Raw genomic sequence first — 18,416 nt, forward strand, 5'->3', positions numbered from 1 at the left:
GTGACTGGGATTGTAAACATCCCCGGGTCTCTCACTTCTCGGGATCATTCATCAGCACTGCAGAGTTATGTTTGCCCATTACCTTCTTCTTCAGAGATCTCATCCTCTACTCCTCTCTTCGTGCATCCATCCCGTCCAAGTATCTCACTACTATTGGATCAGCAAGCATTTCAGCGTACAAGGGTACATTTTCCTCGACATCATGAAACTTCTCCAACATCTCCTTGTGCGTCTTTAGCAGCTTCATTCTGCTTAGCATTGTAGGTAATGGTGCATATTGCACATAAATCTCCTCCTTGTGCACCGTCAAATTCTTCTTGAAAGCCTTGAACAATTCTGTATCAACGTAAGAGTTAACGCTGACATCACTCCCGGATGACGAGGAATCATACTCAATATGTATCGGCCAGCTACGAGTGACTTTGAATGGGTGGTCACCTCTCTCCTCATTGGAGTCATCACTAATGAGTATCATACGGAAGTGGTCACCTAAGGGTGAGAGGCGGTCACATATGGTATCATTCAAGTCATCACTCTCGAACAATAATCTGCAGTGGGTGCCTACAGGTGATCGACGGTCACCGAAAAGCTCATCCTCCAATCGGCGGTGGACGCCTAAGTCAGGGCGGGGGTCGCCGGTATCATCGACTTCATTTTCTTCGCTTCGTTTGCGGCGTCAGGCACCTCTATCATTGTGCGGTCACCGGTATAAACTTTCTTCCCAGAAGCGGGCGCTCCATAGTGTTCAGCGGGTGTCGTGCGGTAAATGTATTTTCTTCAGAATTCTCCATCAGGGACCGGGGGGGCACCGGTATCATTTCGGGAGCCGCCGCCAGTCAGAGCGTCATAGTCCTCTTTTCCTCGCTCTTGCTTGGCTTGACACGGGGAACGTAATCCTCATCATCTTTTCTCCAAATGATCTCTTCTTCACTCTTAACATCATCCATAGATACTCCGAAGACACTCACATTATGAATATCCGGGTTTTTCTCCGCTTATGAAGGAAGTCGATTTGAAAGTTTACTTTGAATCCTCACCCACAACTTCGGTTAATTGACCCAACTGTTTTTTTAATGAGCCTTTGAAGCTTTACTTGGGGAAACGATCACTTGCTTCATCCCTCCTCGTAGATCGGTGTTGCTTATAGCTAGAGCCCTTATGATCTCATTGTAGGATAATTGAGGTGGCCTTATATGCAGATTCGGCTGATTCTTCGTATTTTCCCACTTAAGATTGGTGTGGTTCCTCCATGGTTGGTTTAATTGGCCATTATAGGATGGCATTTGCATTCTGTGTTGATAACCTAGTGCATTTACCTCTTCTTGAAAAGATGGGCATGCGTCAGTTCGGTGCAGGTCATCCCTACATGCATAGCACTCCTTGACTTGTTGCGGTGTACCTCTGAGCTTCAGCCTCCTAATTTCCTCCTTAAGTAGCGCAATCTCATCAGGATCTGCTTGAGTCGCGCTTGAGACATCCCTCTTGCTAGAACTTCTCCTCGTGTATTGACTCGAATCATCTCCAAATGTAGAAAATATGGCAATGTCCTCCTTACAAGTCAGCTTAAGAATGTTGCCTTGGCAGGTCGCATTCACCATACGTCGATCATCCTCGCGGAGACCATCGTGCAAATATAGAATAAGATCGTGCTCCTAATAACCGTGATATGGGTAGCTCTTAATCAATTTATTGAATCTCTCAAAGTAGTCAAAGACAGACTCTTCAACATGTTGCTCAATGCTGCAAATCTTCTTCTTTAAAGAATTGTACTTGATAGTCGGGAAGTATTTTGATAGAAAGAGCTTTTTCATGTCAACCTAGTTGGTGACACTCCACGGTGCTAACGTGTGATACCAGTCCTTCACATAATCTTTTAGTGAGAAGGAAAAGATCACATTTTCATTTGCTCCTCGTTCACATCCGACGGTCTCAGGTTCGTGCATACCTCCATAGCCGTGCCAGAAAATTTTGGTTCTAAGTGAACTATGCTTGTCTTCGGCTCAAACCTCTAACCCTTTGGGAGATCAGGTAAAGCCAACGTTCTAGTGGGCAGCCCCAAATTAGGAGTTGTCAGCGTCTCAAAAGTAGCTTTGTTTCCAGCCATCTTAGCATCGGTCTGGAATAAGTATTGAACAAACTCTTCTACTCCCTCCAAATCTCGCACATGGTCTCACCGTAAATGATGAAACTCATGCTCGATCTCTACAACCAGATCAACAAGAGAAGAATTAGCAGAACGGGCATGAACCATATAAATGATTCACGCCTATAAATGCTTAATAGAAACCAAAAACAATTAAATTGATATTATTGCCTCCCCGTCAACAATGTCAATTAATTTTCCTAACTAGCCTCTAAATCCTAATAAATCGGAACAGTGCAAGTAAGGGTCGAACCCACAAGAGGCTATCAACTTGTAATCAGTTTCTACTAAGAAAATCAATGTATATAAAAAAAGGATTTTATTATTCCTAATTCTAAGAGACGATAAAATAGATTATCAATTTATGGGAGAAAGTCTTAGTAAAGTTGTGTACAAATAATAATGTTATAAATACTATAATTAAACGTATATGTAGATTGTTCATATTCTTATAAAAAATTAACTAGCATCTCAAACAGAGTCTACTAGTCATTTCCTAATTAGTTAACCACGATGAACGCCTATGATTCAAACTAAAGGAGACATTAATGCAAAGAACATCAAGATATAGAAATAGCAAGAGCCGCTATCCTACAATGCAATTCTCTACATATAAATTCTAATTCAAACCAAATCTAAAACTATATGCTTTGCTTCAAAGGATTAGAATGTGACAACCGTAACAATCTATCATAGTAGTATGAAATATTCAATTCAATTCTAGGTGATCAATCTAGAACTCAACTAACATTCATTCAACAATTCAATGCAAGAGAAAATCATACAATTTTCACATAAGAATAATGTGGAAAATCTCACAACTATTACAAAGTGAACACATTTACGAAGAAATTATAGTTTAGTTACTCATACAGAAGAAAAACTTCAAAGTCTTGTATAAACTTGAAGAATTCCAGCACAAAGTTCTCAAACTCTCCAACGATGAACAATAACAAAAGTATGTAGAATAGAACAACAGAACTTCGATAGATTCTGGGGATTAAGATAAGAGTAACTTTAAATAGTCTTAGGTTAACCCTAGGATCTATATTCCTAAGATATTAATTAAAATAACAAAAAATGAATCCAAACTAACAATATCTTAACAACATAATTCAGAAAAGGTAGAAAATAAAAGAATTCCCGTTTGGAAAATAAGCCGATCGTATGGCGTCGTAGGTCTTCGGAAGCCACTGTCGTTTGCATCCGGGAAACTCGATAACTCTATCGGCGAGTATTGGTAAGTGGGTACGCGTTTGCCGCCGAGAGATCAGCTAAACTCCTCAAGCTCCTTCAACTTTGTCTTGATCTTTAATGATGCACGCCTCCTTCTCTTGTCTTCTCTCCATACCTCCAAGAAGTAGCATAAATAAGCACATATGGTCGTAAAGCAATACACACCCAATACACTATACTACAACTCAAAATAGTTGTAAATATGTGTTAACTCTATGCTTTTATACCCGTCGTAGACATGTACATCAATACTCTTCTTCTAGCGGCTGAATACTCCAAAGTGGGAAATAAATGCTTCCTCTAACTGCCTGAAACTGAAAATGATATTGGGTGGTAGGCTTAGCATCTAAGCCATAGAGGGGCCTTTTAAGGTACTAGGGAACGTCTTGCATAGAGTGGCTTGATCTGCGTGACTCATTACCATTGCGTATCGGTGCTTCGAGACATGTTTGCTCGTATCTCCCTCTCTATTGTATTCCTTCATGTTGGGAAGCTTAAAGTCCCTAGGAGGAGGCGACATGAGGATGGCCCTAGAGATGGTCGTAGCTCCGTACAACCCTAGGGAGTCGATAGAGACTAACTCCTGGTAGTAAGATTCTGGGGTAGCGACATGTCCCCTGCGATAGGGGTGTCCATGAGGAGCCCAATGTGGGTGTTCTGCGTTGCAGATCTTGTTCACCCGGTATATGCCATTGTCGAAGAAGTAGTCGACACTAGGCGATGAGCGGCGTCTTTGAGCATCGGACATTTCCTTTTCATGTCTCTTACCATCCATGAAATGACGGTACTGCTCGTACTCCGATCGTGAAATTTCAAATCCCTGGGAACTCCTCTGGCATGAAGGGGTGGGGTTTGACGGGTTGACGGGTGGGCCAGGCGGAGGTGCTACATACGTGTTAACCCGGTTGTGTCCCTCAGAGTTTGTCTGGTGTGGTGGTGAAGGACTGCAGTCATCGCCTCCTTGGCGTTGCGAAGGTCTCATGTTATTCGTCATCGGAACCCGAGGTCAATCGGTGGGGTGGAGAACTTCTTCCAACCCACTTGAGTAGTTCCCACAGACGGTGCCAATGTTGATGCACGGTTCAACGCAACCCTCCAGTTCAACACAACCTAAGGGCTAGACCGGGTTCCTAGACTCAAGCTCCTTGTTCAACTTGGGAAGATCTGATGGCAACGACTGCAGGCGGTACCGGGTTTGATGTCTCGTCGGGTGAGATGTTTGATTTACCTGCACAATCACGAGAACGAGGTAACCGGAAATGGGTGTTCCAATGTACGTTGTCTCCGACGATCAAGTCCATTGAGTTTAAGAAAGTTTTAAGTGTGAAAAGGGAAAAAAGCAGGTGGAGTGTAATCGTGAGTGGAGTGCGCGAGTAGGGTGAGAGTGAATCGGGTAGTAGCGAGTGGGGTGGAAAGGGTTTATTAGTATTATGGCTTCGGAGTGGGAGTTTTTGGAACCCCCTCTCCTCCTTTTTTGTGGATATTTATAGCCTCATGTTGGGAGAGGCTTTCTTATTAGGCTTTTGTGATGGGATGCTTATGATATCTAGATTGGGCTTGCATTATTTGACCCACACACAGTACTCCACTACAATAGAAACGAGTTTGAATATCACTATGTGGGATAAGCCACCATTTGGAGTGTTGAAAATCAATGTCGATGCTCACGTTGACGGGGGTGAATTTGTTTTGGGGGTTGTGGTTTGCAATGCTAAGGGTGTAGCAAGAGGATATACTCCTTTGAATCAGCAAGTATGGCAGAAGCATTAACATTAAGGTGGGTTCTGGAATTGACACTCCAGTGGCGGTACATGGATGTTATTTTCGGATCTGATTGCTCATCACTAATCTCCCGTCTCAAATCGTCAACTCCTTTATTGTCCTACAATTCACAGTTTATGATATTCCACCACTTTGTTGTTCTTTAAATTGTTTCTCTTTCTCTTGTGTTCGTAGATTGGCTAATACGGTTGATCATTATGCTGCTAGATTAGTACTGATGTCTCCAGAAAATTTGGTTTTTCTTTGTAATTTTCACAAGGTGTTTCTCGTCTTGCGGAAATTGGCATAATATAAGCCCAAGTTTTCTTTAATAATAATAGTATGTTTTTTTTTCCAGTAAACCACCCTCTATATACCCGATTTTGCAACAAACCATCTGCTATAATCGAATTTTCATAAAACCAGTCAAACGTTAGCTTTTCCTTAGCAAACACCACCCAATGCCAGATTCCGTCAACTTTTTCAACAAACCACCTGCTATAGTTGAAAATCGGCTATATAGCGGGCAGTTTACTGCACAAAAATCCTCTAATTTATTAGGGACAGAACGGACTTTTCACTGATTTTAACATAAAAGTTGACCGAATCTGGCATTGGGTGGTGTACTAGTGTTTGGTAAGGAAAAGATAACATTTAAATGGTTGTATGAAAAGTCGATTATAGCAGATAGTTTCTTCTAAAATCGGGTATATCGTGGGTGGTTTACTAAAAAAAACATAATAGTAATAGTCTAAATTGATGAGGGTGTAAGAGCGGCCGGAGACTAGAGATGGAATTTTCTGAACCGGAACCGGCGGTTCCGGAACCGGCACCGGAACCGGCCCCAGTTCCATGGAACCGTGGGGGTCCCTGTCCCGGTCCCGGTTCCACATTTCCCCGAACCGGGAACCGGCGGTTCCGTTCAGAAAATTAACACCATGTATTTTTTAAATTAAATTGAGAATATTTTGTTGAATTAAATAAAATTATTTAAGATATTTAACTTTGATTTTAAACTTATAAATCAATTTATTTAACTTTGTATTTAAACTTGTATTAACTTTATAAAGTTATGAAGTTATAAGTTGTAAGTTTTATATATTCTTTATGAAGTTATATTTATATAAGTTATAATGTTATAAAGTTGTAAGCTTATATATTTAATTTTATATATTTAAGTTTGTTTTGAATTAATTTAATAATATATTTAACTTTAAAAACACAAAAAGTTATAAGTTGTAAGTTTAATATTGTTTATATGTTCTTTTCAAAATATTGTGTGAAATTATAATAAAAAGTTTACTTAAGTTTATTTTGATGTTAAAAAAATAATGTTTGAATTTATATTTGACTTTATAAAAACTTTGAATTTAACTTGAATTCAACTCTGTATCTTATTTTACTTTGAAGTAAGTTTTACTTTGAATTAAAGTTTTAAAACTCCTTTGGAACATATCGAGTCCGACCAACCTCACCGCATGCGTGTTGTGCGAATTCAGATTGGAAAGAAACCCATTTTATTTCAGAGTACGATTACGAGTGAGTTTCCAAGTTGTACTTCTCATCGTAAGTTTGTCGATTAAATGTAAAAAAAATATAAAAAAAATTGGGGGCTTGCACTTAATATTTACTTACTTATTAAGTTGTCTATGTATCCTCTCGGGTCCATTAGAGGAATCAAAGCCCACGTAGTTCTCTTACCTCTTAACGTTTGGACCCGCTTACCTACGTGTTGGTGCCGGATGAGGAGGCGTTCCCACCATCGGAAGAATCGGTGCGCATAGTTGTTGAATCTCCAACCCATTCGTCGGTGGAGTAATCACTGTTGTCGATGTTAGCTTGATTTCTTGCAATGGCCTTCTTCCAATCATAAATGCAAACTTGCGCCTCTAATGACTCCGGAGCTAATCGACTTCTCTTCTCGTTGAGGATGTGGCCTCCTTGACTAAAGGCTTGTTCTACCGCCACCGTTGAAGGGGGGACCGCAAGTACTTGACTCGCTATCTTGTACATTTTCGGGAAAGTGCTCCTATGCTTGACCCACCAACCCAAAACATCTAGATCTTGAATGTTAGCAAATTGAAATTCCGTGTTATAATATAAGTCGATTTCCGCACTTGAAACCGTAGACCTTGGACGTTTTTCAAAAAAATTAGATTTAAAGTTACGCAAAGATGATGTACCACTAGAACTAGAAGGAGGAGTAGGAGTGGGAGGTACCGATGATGATGAGCCCTCCACGAAATGAGAGAATAAAGACTCAACATTATCTCTAGTCTTAGAGACTATATCGGATACGTACCCATCGAGATCTAATATTCCACCAACACATAAATAATAGTTCTCTAACAAAGACCTTAAACCTCCTAATTTAAACCTAGGATCCATAACACAAGCAACAAGAAAAATATCGGGGATCTCACTATAATAAATTAACCATTTGTGTTTCATTTCCGAGACGGCATAAAGTAGTGTGGGGATTTCGGCCGCCTCGGTCAACGCAACCATTACATTATTAGCTTCTATAACAAACTCATTAGCACTTGGTCTATATACATTACTAAATGTAAGAGTAGCATCGTTAAAACATTTTAAAAACATTGCAATTTTGGAACATGAATACCAATCGTCATCGTTGAAATAATCCGACTCCGGAATGTTATTGACTCGCAAAAGACGTTAAAACGTCCTTGTAGTTAACACATTCGCAAAGTAATTTGTAAGTGGAGTTCCACCGAGTACCAACGTCTTTTGAAAAACGTTTGGGTGGGACTCCATTGTCTTCACAAAATTCCATCAATCCTTTGTAACCTTACTACGGTTCCAAATATATCGGACTATGTTTTTATGGGTTCAATATGGTGTTTCATAGCCGATAAACCATCTTGAACACACAAATTTAAAACATGACAAGCACATCGAACATGAAAAAATTTACCGCCAAAAAGAGGTTGACAAGCAAGTGACAAATCTCTCAAAGATGCGGTGTTGGCCGATGCATTGTCAAATCCAATAGAAAAAACTCTATTGAGAAGTCGGTATTCCTCTAAAACTAGACGAATCATTTTAGCAATGTTTACGGCGGTGTGAGACTCGTTAAATTGTCTAAACGCTAAAACACGCTTTTGCATGAAAAAGTTCGAATCAAGAAAATGACATGTAATACCCATGTAAGAATTAGTTTGTTGATGATCACTCCATATATCACTACATATAGAAACATTTAAATCATTGTTTGCAAAATAACTAACTAATTCGGCTTTACGATTCCTATAACACCTAATAATGTTTTTCTTGTTTGTTTTTCTTCCTATCTTTTTATATGAAGGTTGTACTACGCTCATAATTTCATTAAATCCTAGATTCTCACTAAATTGAAATGTTAAATGATCAACACATTTGGCTTCGGCAATTGTGTTACTAACTAATTCATGATTATAAACGTAGAGAGGGTTGGAAGAAGATGCAAACCCTTGCGAAATTTGTGATTGCCCTTGTAGCATTCCGAGCTTATCGACGTGCTTTGTCTTCATGTGTTTAGTTAGTGTCCCGTATCCACTGCCAAGTTTCCATAGATATCGCGCCGGACAATGCCTGCAAAAAACATCAATTTTACCGTTAGTAACCGTCGTTCCTTTAGTAAAATGTTCTGTAAAAATTTCGGATTTAAGTACTGCTTGTGAGGTTGTTGTAGGTGTTGACGATGGTGTACCATCATCATCACCAACAATATCCTCACTCGGTGCAATGTTATCAATATGATCACTCTCTTGAGTGCTAATATCGTTAACATTTGTGGTTGCCATAATCAAGTAATGATATGTATAAAACAATATCAAGAACAATATAAGAACAAATCAACAAATGCAAGAATATGGAAAGGAGAGATGGAGAGATGATGGAGATTAGAGATTTCTTGAATGCTTGAGAGTAGATTATAGAGAGAGAAGGGAGATGGTTTGATTGTGTGATTTGGAGTGGAGTGTTAAGGGGTATTTATAGGAATTAATTATATTTTTTATATAAAAAAGCATTTAAATTGGGCAAATTGGAGATTGGGCTAGAAAACTAGCCGTTGAACCGCCGGTTCGAACCGGCGGTTCGTCCTAACGGCTAGTTTTCTAGCCGTTGGGAGTGTTTTTTTGGCGTTGGAACCGGCGGTTCCGCCGGTTCAACCGGACGAACCGCCGGTTCAACGGCTAGTTTTTTAAAAACTAGCCGTTTTAAGCTTCCAAAAATAAAAAAAAATAAAAAATATTGAATAACTTTATAGCCGTTTGGGAGTGAAAAAAATAATTAAAAACATATTTTTTGCCTCTATAAATACTAATTCACCCATTCTCATTCTTCACATCATCTACATTCTTCATATTCCATTACAAGAATCACATTCTCTCTAATTTTTATTGCAAATGGATAACCGTGAGGAGTATTTAGAGCGTCGAGCTGGGATTACCCGTCGTCTTTTTGAAGTACATTACACTAGGGGTAACCCAAATGAGTGTCGTAGAGCGGGATATGTAAAACTTTCTTGTAATCATTGTTCGTGCAAGTTTGAATGGCAGCTCGGTGGCGGATACGGAATGTTAATAAAGCATTTAAGGGTCCGCCGCCACCGCCGGCCGAGCCCGAGGGGGCGCCGCCAGCTGAATAATTGCATATTTGCATTTTAATATATTTTCATTTCAATATTTGCATTTCAATATTATTGTACTTGTTTTTAAATTTAATAAATTATATTTGCAGTTTGCATTCTAATATTATTTTTCCCATATTATTATTATTGTTTTGGATTGTATGAAATTATTAATTATTATTGAAAACATGATTTAAAAACAACACAATAATATTATTATTAATTTTTATTCAAAAGAATCAAAACAAGTACACAACAATTTAAGAATCAAAATATTAAATTAGTTTTAAAAATAAAAATAGTTTTTTTAAAACAAAATTGGGGCGGGGCCGGTTCGGAACCGGAACCGGATGGACCGCCTCAAAACCGGCGGTTCCGGGAACCGCCGGTTCCGGAACCGGGGGTCCGGGGGTTTACCCCTGTACCGGTTCCGGTTCCTACTTTTCAGGAACCGGGAACCGCCGGTTCCGGAACCGGCCCACCTCTACCGGAGACTATGAGAATGGTTAGCGTCTAGTGAGGACCACCCTCTCACTTTCGATTCTATTCCCTTTATCTATTATATAGATTTTATATTTTATTTTCGGCGTTCCAAAACATAAATCTCATTTTCCATTAATTTTTTTATAATCAATTTAACTACCCTCAATAAACTTTTACACCTCTAAATCCCATTTTACATCCTCTCTTATCAAATCACTCTCTTCTTATTTTTCTTTCCTTTATCAGTTATCTCATCATCCTAATTTTTTTACTTTTCCTTTTTCTCCTCACTTTCTTTTTTTCATTTCATTAATTCATTTTGAAAACGCCAAACGAAACATATAACGGTGGACTAATTTCTAGTTTCTTCTATTCCCATTTCTTCCTTACACTTGCGTAGTGTTTTTGGGAACAATACCAATCGCGAGAGAGAACTAACAAAGACTAGCAATGGCCGATACCCCTTCAGCAAAGCGTTGGCTTCCTCTTGAGGCTAATCCCGATGTCATGAACCAGGTTTGTCTACTATCTCTGCAAACCTGAAACTATGGACGATTCTCTTCTCCCCAAACTATTAGGTTTTTTTTGCCGGTCGTTCGAGGATGTCACGAGAATACAGTTCTTTTCGCTGTTTTTCTTATACCCGAAATCATTATCACAATTTCTGCACAGTATACTAGGGTGTTGACGGATCTGTCGGTGTACTTTCCGATCAATCAAATTGATATTCTCTCAGTTGTTTTTGCTCGTGAATTTATGGGAAATCGTTAATTTTGTAAGAGTTGAATTTGTGTTCGTTCAGTTTCTTTGGGGTCTCGGTCTCGCGGAAGAAGAAGCTGAATGCTGTGATGTTTATGGTTTGGATGATGAACTGCTGGAAATGGTGCCAAAGCCAGTCCTGGCGGTGCTTTTCTTGTATCCCTTAACTGCTGAAGTATGTCTTTATAAGCTATTGAGTTTGCATTTGAGCTGTTACTCTTATGAGTCAGTATGGGTGATGACTGTCATTGTATCTTACAGAGTGAAGCAGAGCGCCTAAAGGAGAACAGCACTGAGAAGGCAAGTCCAACGCAATCATCCATCCAATTCTCTTAACTCTATTGTAGTATGTGGAATTTGATCTCTGGTTACGTAGATGACTGGATGTTCTTTTTTCCTTGAATTCTATTTTCAATTATGGGTAACATACTTTTCCACTACTTAGAAATTCATCTATAAAAACTATAATCAAATTATAAAAAGCATATTGCATAATATATGTGCAAGAACTTAAAATACTAGCTGTCTAATTCATTCTACTAGAACTTGTGAACATTAATGAAAAATACCAGCTTCATTTAATCTAAGATAATCAATTTCCCCTATGGCCCCTTCTACAGTTCATCTATTAAACATATGCTTCATCTCTACATTCATTGTTGTAACTGTCCTCCAGTATTTTGCTTGCTATATTAAATGAAAGCTGTTCTACCTTATTTCTGTGTTTATATCTCCACTTGGCTATATGTTTGATTTCTATGCCACATTTAAATTACATTATGTTGTATTGTCTTTCTAGCATGTTATTGTGATAGAAAGTCTATCTCCTTTGCAGAAGAGTTGAATTGAAAAATCACTCTTTTTGAAAATCATTTTTCATTTTCTGCTACAGGACTACAACAAAAAAGTTTATTTCATGGTACAAACTGTTGGAAATGCTTGTGGCACAGTTGGACTCTTACATGCTCTTGGCAATGTTACTTCAGAAGTCAGGCTTCGTAAGTTTTTTTCTGTTCTACAATGTGTTACAACTAAATTATTGGACCAGTTATTCTGTATCGAAATGCCAAAATATTGTGGTGATGTAAGGTTTTACTAGATTGTATGTATACCAAATTTCCTTGGAACAAAACAGCACCTTTTAAATTTCAAAATCAAATTATAGGATAAATTGTAATCTAGTATATGTTGGCTTTCTATATGTTCGACTTCTGTACATTTGCTGGGCATATTTACAATAGGAAAATGGGGAGTAAATGTAGTTCAGAGAGATGTTAAGCTTGGAAAGTAAATGCATTCGAGTATTATATATCTGATTTAATCTTGCCCATGGCTTTTCTGTTTTGTTTCAATATGTTTCTCTGTTGATAGCCTATATAACTGGATCATTTTTTAGGGGAGGGATCCTTTTTAGATAAATTTTACAAGACTACTGCAAGCATGGACCCACTTGAGGTGATTTTTATTGGAATTGCATTTGATTTTTCATCTACTAGTATCTTCCATGGACCTGCAGACTTACGTCTTAAATTGCTCTATGTTGTTGTTCAGCGTGCCGCATATCTTGAAAAAGATGAAGAAATGGAAGGTGCTCATTCTGTAGCTGCTAGTGCTGGCGATACTGAGGTAGATCAAGCCTTCCCAGTTAATTGTTTTCAAATAAAATCTGCTATTTTCTAGAAATCTTTTCGAATGCTGCATTTCGGGGATGTAGAGAATAGTTATTAGAACCTAGAGGAGAGTGTGTAGAATATCACCCGAAAAATAGCTAAGAGGTTGTTGCATATGTAAGTCTGTCGACATACAAAATACAAGGACCATTATTTGCTTTTATGTTTTGATGACTACGATGAATGCATATGTTTTCACTTTCGAAATCTTTATAAATTTGTGCTATGTGAACATTCTCTAAGTTGATATGTTGTTCACATGATGACTAAATTGATATGTTGTTATTATACGATAATAACTACCAATGTTTCAATTCTTAAACATCTCGCAAACATAAATCATTCTCGGAGCTTCTTTTGACTTTTTATGGTTGGACAATTGTTTTCTTTGCAGGCTTCAGATAATGTTGATACTCACTTCATCTGTTTCTCCTGCGTTAACGGTACTCGCCTGAACCTGTCTTTTATTCTCTGTCCACCATCTTTGTTGTAAAATCAAAATAATATTCCAATCATGAGAATGAAATTGGTTGTACAGATGAACTCTATGAACTCGATGGAAGAAGATCTAGACCAATATCACATGGTCCATCTTCACCTGAAACCATATTGCAGGTAATTTTTCTCATCAGTTATACAACCATCATCTATTTTTTTGTCACTGATTAATTCTGTATATGGTTTAACAGGATGCGGCAAAGTCATTAAGAAAATGATAGAGAACAATCCAGACTCCCTGAATTTCAATGTCATGGCAATAACAAAGAAAGCTTGAGTAGTCTTACGCTTACCTTCCAAGTACTAATGGGTGTTCGTTTTTTGTATTCCGAATAGTAGAACTTTTCTTAAAATCATAAAATACAAGCCTGGTAAAACATTTCTCTATATGGTTCAACATGCATATACTTTGTATACGTAGAACTTATATGATTTCGTCCACCTACCATAATGTCTTGTACATAAATGGGATATGATTCAATCGGTAGCTAAAGATGATTAGGTAAAGCACCATAATGTCCTCGACATTTCACATCAACCAACATAAGAGAGTAGAGTTTCTACCAAAATAAACTTAAGAGAGTAATGAGTTATGGCAGTCCACGTTTATATATCATAAATGGTTAGACCATTCATTTTCGCATGTGCTCTCTTCCATAACCTATTTCTTCATATATTATTACCTTTTCTCGTATTAAGGGTCCAATGACCAAATCATAAAATATTATTGACATCTTAGATATATGTAGTTATGGTATACAAGGAAAAATGGCATCAATGTGTATGTCATAGTCATCTAAGAGTTAGTGTTGGTTTGGTTACTACGAAACTTTTTGTTATATATAAAGGAAGTTATGTATTTAATTTGGGCAATGTGTATGTCATAGTCATCTAAGAGTTAGTATATATTTAACTTGGACAATTGTTTTCTATAGAAATCAAGAAATGAGCTCTATTGTCCAAAATTTTCAACATTTTTTTGGGATCTTATTAGACAACCAATACAAGTAGGGCCTATTTGGATGTGTGTATTTTTTAGTTGAATGGAGTTGAATGATCATTTTTCAACTCCGAAAGACATGTCCAAATCCGTTATAGGGCCTAGCTGAATGGAGTTAAGAAAGCGGTAGATTTAATTCAATTTAACCCATTTCATCAATCACTCTAAGGGTGAAAGTTTTTCAACTTTGAAAAATTGGAGGAAAGGAAATTCTTGATTCGTCTCTGTTTTTTTTTCCCTCTATTTTGTGTAATATTACCAACAAGTCCCATTTTGTAGAGATAATCACGCTTAATTTAACTTCGATTCGTTTCAATTCTTAATTCAACTTCGATTCGATTTGACGTTGATACATCCGAAAAAACTCCTAAACACAGTTCCTTTGGAGAGTTTGAAAATAAGAGAATATTTACTCGTTAGAATAATTACAATTTTCGATTAATTTTATCTCTTTAGTAATACAAATCTATTTTCCCAATATGCAAATCTATTCTTCAAATTACTTGGGTTTCCCCAAATTCGGATGTTCCTCAGTTCAAGAACATGAACATTTGGGAGCTGTTTACAAAGGGATTTGCAAAAGATTGTCTTAAAAAGACTAGTAGAAGTTAAACCTGCACCCTATAAAATTTTAGACTCTAGATAAACTCATCACTAATTTGTTATTTCTATGGAAAAGATAAAAGTGATCCTTGTCACGATCGAGCAAAAGCAAGACATAAGTGATAAGTGATAACATACGTGACTGAAAGTTGTACATGCAATTCTTCTGTTTTTTTTTTTGCAAGGAGGCAAAAAATGAAATCAACAAGCAAGAAAACAAAAACAGGCCAAATCACATGCCCTAACAATCGCAAGTTCGCTACCATCAATCACACAACTCATGCGTTGTTTGTTTTGTTTTGGACTCAATTTCCTTCACGGTAAAAAACAACACGTTTATAACCTTCTGCTTTCCCAAAATACAAATACATCTCTTTAGAATATTTTTACTCGATATAAATAAATATTATTTTAGAGCACTTTTATTAAATACAAATTTATATTATTTTATAAATTTTTTCTATTTATATTATATTTATTTCTATATAATTATTATACTAAAATTATTTTATTTTTTTATATACTCTTTAATAAAATTGTTTTTAAAAAAAAGTACTTTAACTTGTATAAGATTTTATCTAAATACATATAAATATATGTGGAGAGTTTTCTTTAGCAAGAAACTTGCAATTGTTGGAATTCCTTGTCCGACGAGTGTTGAATATTTAGCAGAATAGCTAAAATTAGAAGTAATGCAACAACAACACTTTCAAAGACCTTATGATAGGTCAAATGTAACCATATATTGACAAATTAATACATACGTTATCTAATAAAGATCATCACGATCATTTTCTCTAATTAATATACTTAGATATTGGATGATTGGATCACTTCTGATAAAGATTATCAGGGTCATTTTCTCTAATTATGGCATTTCCAGCTCTAACTAGCCTTTAATACTAACTCCGGGCGACGCGCTCACAGGAGGGGCACATGGCAAGTGTTGTCGGCGGCTTCATCTGCATGTAAAACTGTGGTGACAATTTCAGAGCTCTGAGCTCCTCAACTTCCTTTTGCAGCCTCTTGTTCTCTTCCCTTAGCTGCTCACAGCACCTTCTTAACATGTCACAATCCACCTCTGTTTGCTTCAGCTTTGTTCTGTTCAAAACCAAGCAAGTCGTAAACAAGCGCTTTCTCCGGGAATGAACTGCGCTCAAAACACCGTATTTACTAACCTTGCCCTCCGGTTCTGAAACCACACCTCCACCTGGCGTGTACGGAGCCCAAGCCGGTTAGCCAGAGCTAGCTTCTGCTTCTGGAAATTATATTTTAATCAGTATTGACAGTTTTGCCCTGATATTGCGATCAAATTTGCGAGGAACAGCCACTTACGGGGTTCAGGGTGCTGTGCTCTTTGAAGCTCTCTTCTAGCAAGGCGGATTGTTGTTTTGAGAGCCGGAGTTTCTTGCGGGAGGTTTCGCCGTCTTCCTCATCGCTGATGCCTCGGGAGCAACCTCGCTCACCCTCATGGTATGTGGCTTCGCGCTCGCTACGCTTACCGCTTACTGAGGAGATCGTGCTGATAGGCGATGAAACGCCGGCTTCATCTTCCTCGCCGGCGCTCCGGTTAACGTCGATTCCTTTCAGGCATGATCTCGGCTCCACGGTAGCCATGGAGTCTACTGCGGTGATGGCTGCTCCTACTGATCTGCACGGTGCGTCTGAAGTCCGATCTGCAGCACAAACCGGGCAACAAAACTGTCAGAAAATAGGTTTGGAAACGGAAAATTCAGACGCAGAGCGGTAGGATTAATTATTCTGAACACTAATCAGATCACGAAATTATCCACTCCCGTGGTGTAAAGGGAAACGAATAAATTACCGACAGAGAGGAAGAGAGAAATTTCGACAGATATGAGAAGATAAGAGTGATATCGGACGGGAAATATCAAAATCTTACCAGAAGAACCAAAGGAGTGAATCCAAAGACTCTTTCGCGGAACTACAGAGGTGAAGGGATGATTCGGCAGAAACGGAGAGACAGAAGAAGACATGAGATTCAACTTAAGAGGATGATGAAGGCTCCGGCTGAAGCTGCTGGTGGTGCTACGATTACTAGGACTTCCCAAGCTCAAGCTCAATCCCAAATCCTCGTTCTCAACCATCATCTTGACGATATCAGTCAATAACAGAAGCAAGGATTCTAATAAATAAGGCAAACACAGAGAGGAGGTGTAGAAGAATAGGTGGAGGTTGTGGGGGCTTTTATATAGAAGAAGACAGGGGAGGATGGAGATGGAGGAAGGTCATGCGGTATGCAGGATGGACTTGAACAGTTCAATCATAACTTGGTGTCATGTCACTGTCAGATTAGGAAAAAGAGAAGGAGAAATTAGGGAATTGCTAACAGCATTCACAAGCTTATTTATGGAATTCTTTTATTTAAAATTAGAAAAAAATAAATTTATTATAGGAGGAAGATGGGTAAGAAGAGTAATAAGAGATTTTTTATAAAAATCAATAATGTTATTTTTTTCACAAATAAATACATTGATTCTTATATATTTCTCTTACATATCCCCTTTTTTTCTTATATAAATTTAAGAATTTTAGGATATTATCATTGTGAATGTTCTAACCGTCACAACACTTTTTAAGCTACCTGTCTACCTTCACTCGGTCCAATTTATTTATTTTTTAGTTTTTTATATTAAAATAATACAATGATTAATTTATTAATTTTATTTTTATTATAGGATTAAATAGTTAATTTAATTATTATAAATTTTATTAAATAAAATAATATTATTCAGGTAGTCTTAAATAACGAAATTGAAATTTGAATTACGACAAAGAAACATGTTATAATATGCGAATTACATAATATATCAGAGTTCAACAACAAATATAAAGACATTAACGCGGATGGAAACAAGCTTAAAAATTAACATAAATACAACACACTAGCAAAATAATTGATGAAGCTAGGACAATCAACGTAACTTCCAAATATGTTGGATTAGATATGAAGTGAGTCTCTCATGCGTGTTGACCTTGTGCATTTGACAGTTCATATTCATGTAATCACCGAGAGAGTTATTGTAGAACTCGCCCTTCTGATATGTATTCCATCATCGAAATCTCCAACACATTCCCTCGTGTCTTGTTCGAACTCCATTCTCAGGCTTTCCATCTCGATGTTGTAGTTTTTGTAAGTGTGGCGCTCATCCTCCACCATCATACTATGGAGTGTGGTGCAACAAATTCCATGATCTTCCGGAGTGTGGATCTGTTATGGACAAGAGCAAGATTGCGTATTATTGCAAATCGTGCTTGCAGAACTCCAAATACATGCTCCACATCTTTCTGACAAGACTCTTGCAGCTGAGAGAACTTTGCCTCCATATGAGTTATCGGGTTCGAACCCGCACTCACAAACGTAGCCCACGATGGATAGATGTCATCAGCTAAGTAGTACGACATGTTGTACTGATGGTCATTAACAAGATATTCCACCTGAGGTGTCGTGTTGTTAAGAAGATCTTCGAATACCGGCGAACGCTGCACTATTGATAGGTTATTGAATTTTTCCGAAACCCCAAAGAAAGAATGCCATATCCACGTGTCCTGGATCGCCACAGCTTCTAAAACAAGGGTCGGTGTTTTGCTTTTCCCTTGGAATTG

The 18,416-nt window shown here is 37.8% G+C and overlaps 2 protein-coding genes across 2 annotated transcripts; one reads left to right on the top strand and one right to left on the bottom strand.

The window, feature by feature from the left end:
- Positions 1–10,766: 10,766 nt before the first annotated feature.
- LOC141249517 (uncharacterized) lies at positions 10,767–13,404 on the top strand. Its single transcript, XM_073669659.1, has 9 exons — positions 10,767–10,775; positions 11,062–11,193; positions 11,280–11,318; positions 11,911–12,016; positions 12,415–12,473; positions 12,570–12,644; positions 13,083–13,131; positions 13,227–13,303; positions 13,378–13,404. The coding sequence occupies exons 1-9, from the start codon at positions 10,767–10,769 to the stop codon at positions 13,402–13,404; spliced, it is 573 nt and encodes a 190-aa protein (XP_073525760.1).
- Positions 13,405–15,691: 2,287 nt separating this feature from the next.
- On the bottom strand, positions 15,692–16,406 carry LOC141249518 (uncharacterized). Its single transcript, XM_073669660.1, has 3 exons — positions 16,125–16,406; positions 15,968–16,047; positions 15,692–15,890 (listed from the first exon to the last, which is right to left on the bottom strand). Exons 1-3 carry the CDS (start codon positions 16,404–16,406, stop codon positions 15,692–15,694), a joined length of 561 nt encoding a protein of 186 aa, XP_073525761.1.
- Between the last annotated feature and the right edge of the window lie 2,010 nt (positions 16,407–18,416).

This window comes from Phyllobates terribilis, unplaced genomic scaffold, assembly GCF_046119375.1.
Source record: "Phyllobates terribilis strain yellow unplaced genomic scaffold, ASM4611937v1 Scaffold_4703__1_contigs__length_58049, whole genome shotgun sequence".
NCBI classification, from domain to species: domain Eukaryota; kingdom Metazoa; phylum Chordata; class Amphibia; order Anura; family Dendrobatidae; genus Phyllobates; species Phyllobates terribilis.

Bases quoted from the DNA above. Each gene is read 5' to 3' on its own strand.
- LOC141249517 (XM_073669659.1), top strand. The intron at 12,645-13,082 runs GTAGATCAAGCC...TTTTCTTTGCAG, and splicing joins CTAGTGCTGGCGATACTGAG to GCTTCAGATAATGTTGATAC. The intron at 13,132-13,226 runs GTACTCGCCTGA...TTGGTTGTACAG, and splicing joins CTGTTTCTCCTGCGTTAACG to ATGAACTCTATGAACTCGAT.
- LOC141249518 (XM_073669660.1), bottom strand. From the start codon at position 16,406: ATGGCTACCGTGGAGCCGAGATCATGCCTGAAAGGAATCGACGTTAAC. The intron at 16,048-16,124 runs GTAAGTGGCTGT...TATAATTTCCAG, and splicing joins AGCACAGCACCCTGAACCCC to AAGCAGAAGCTAGCTCTGGC. The intron at 15,891-15,967 runs GTTAGTAAATAC...GGTTTTGAACAG, and splicing joins TTTCAGAACCGGAGGGCAAG to AACAAAGCTGAAGCAAACAG.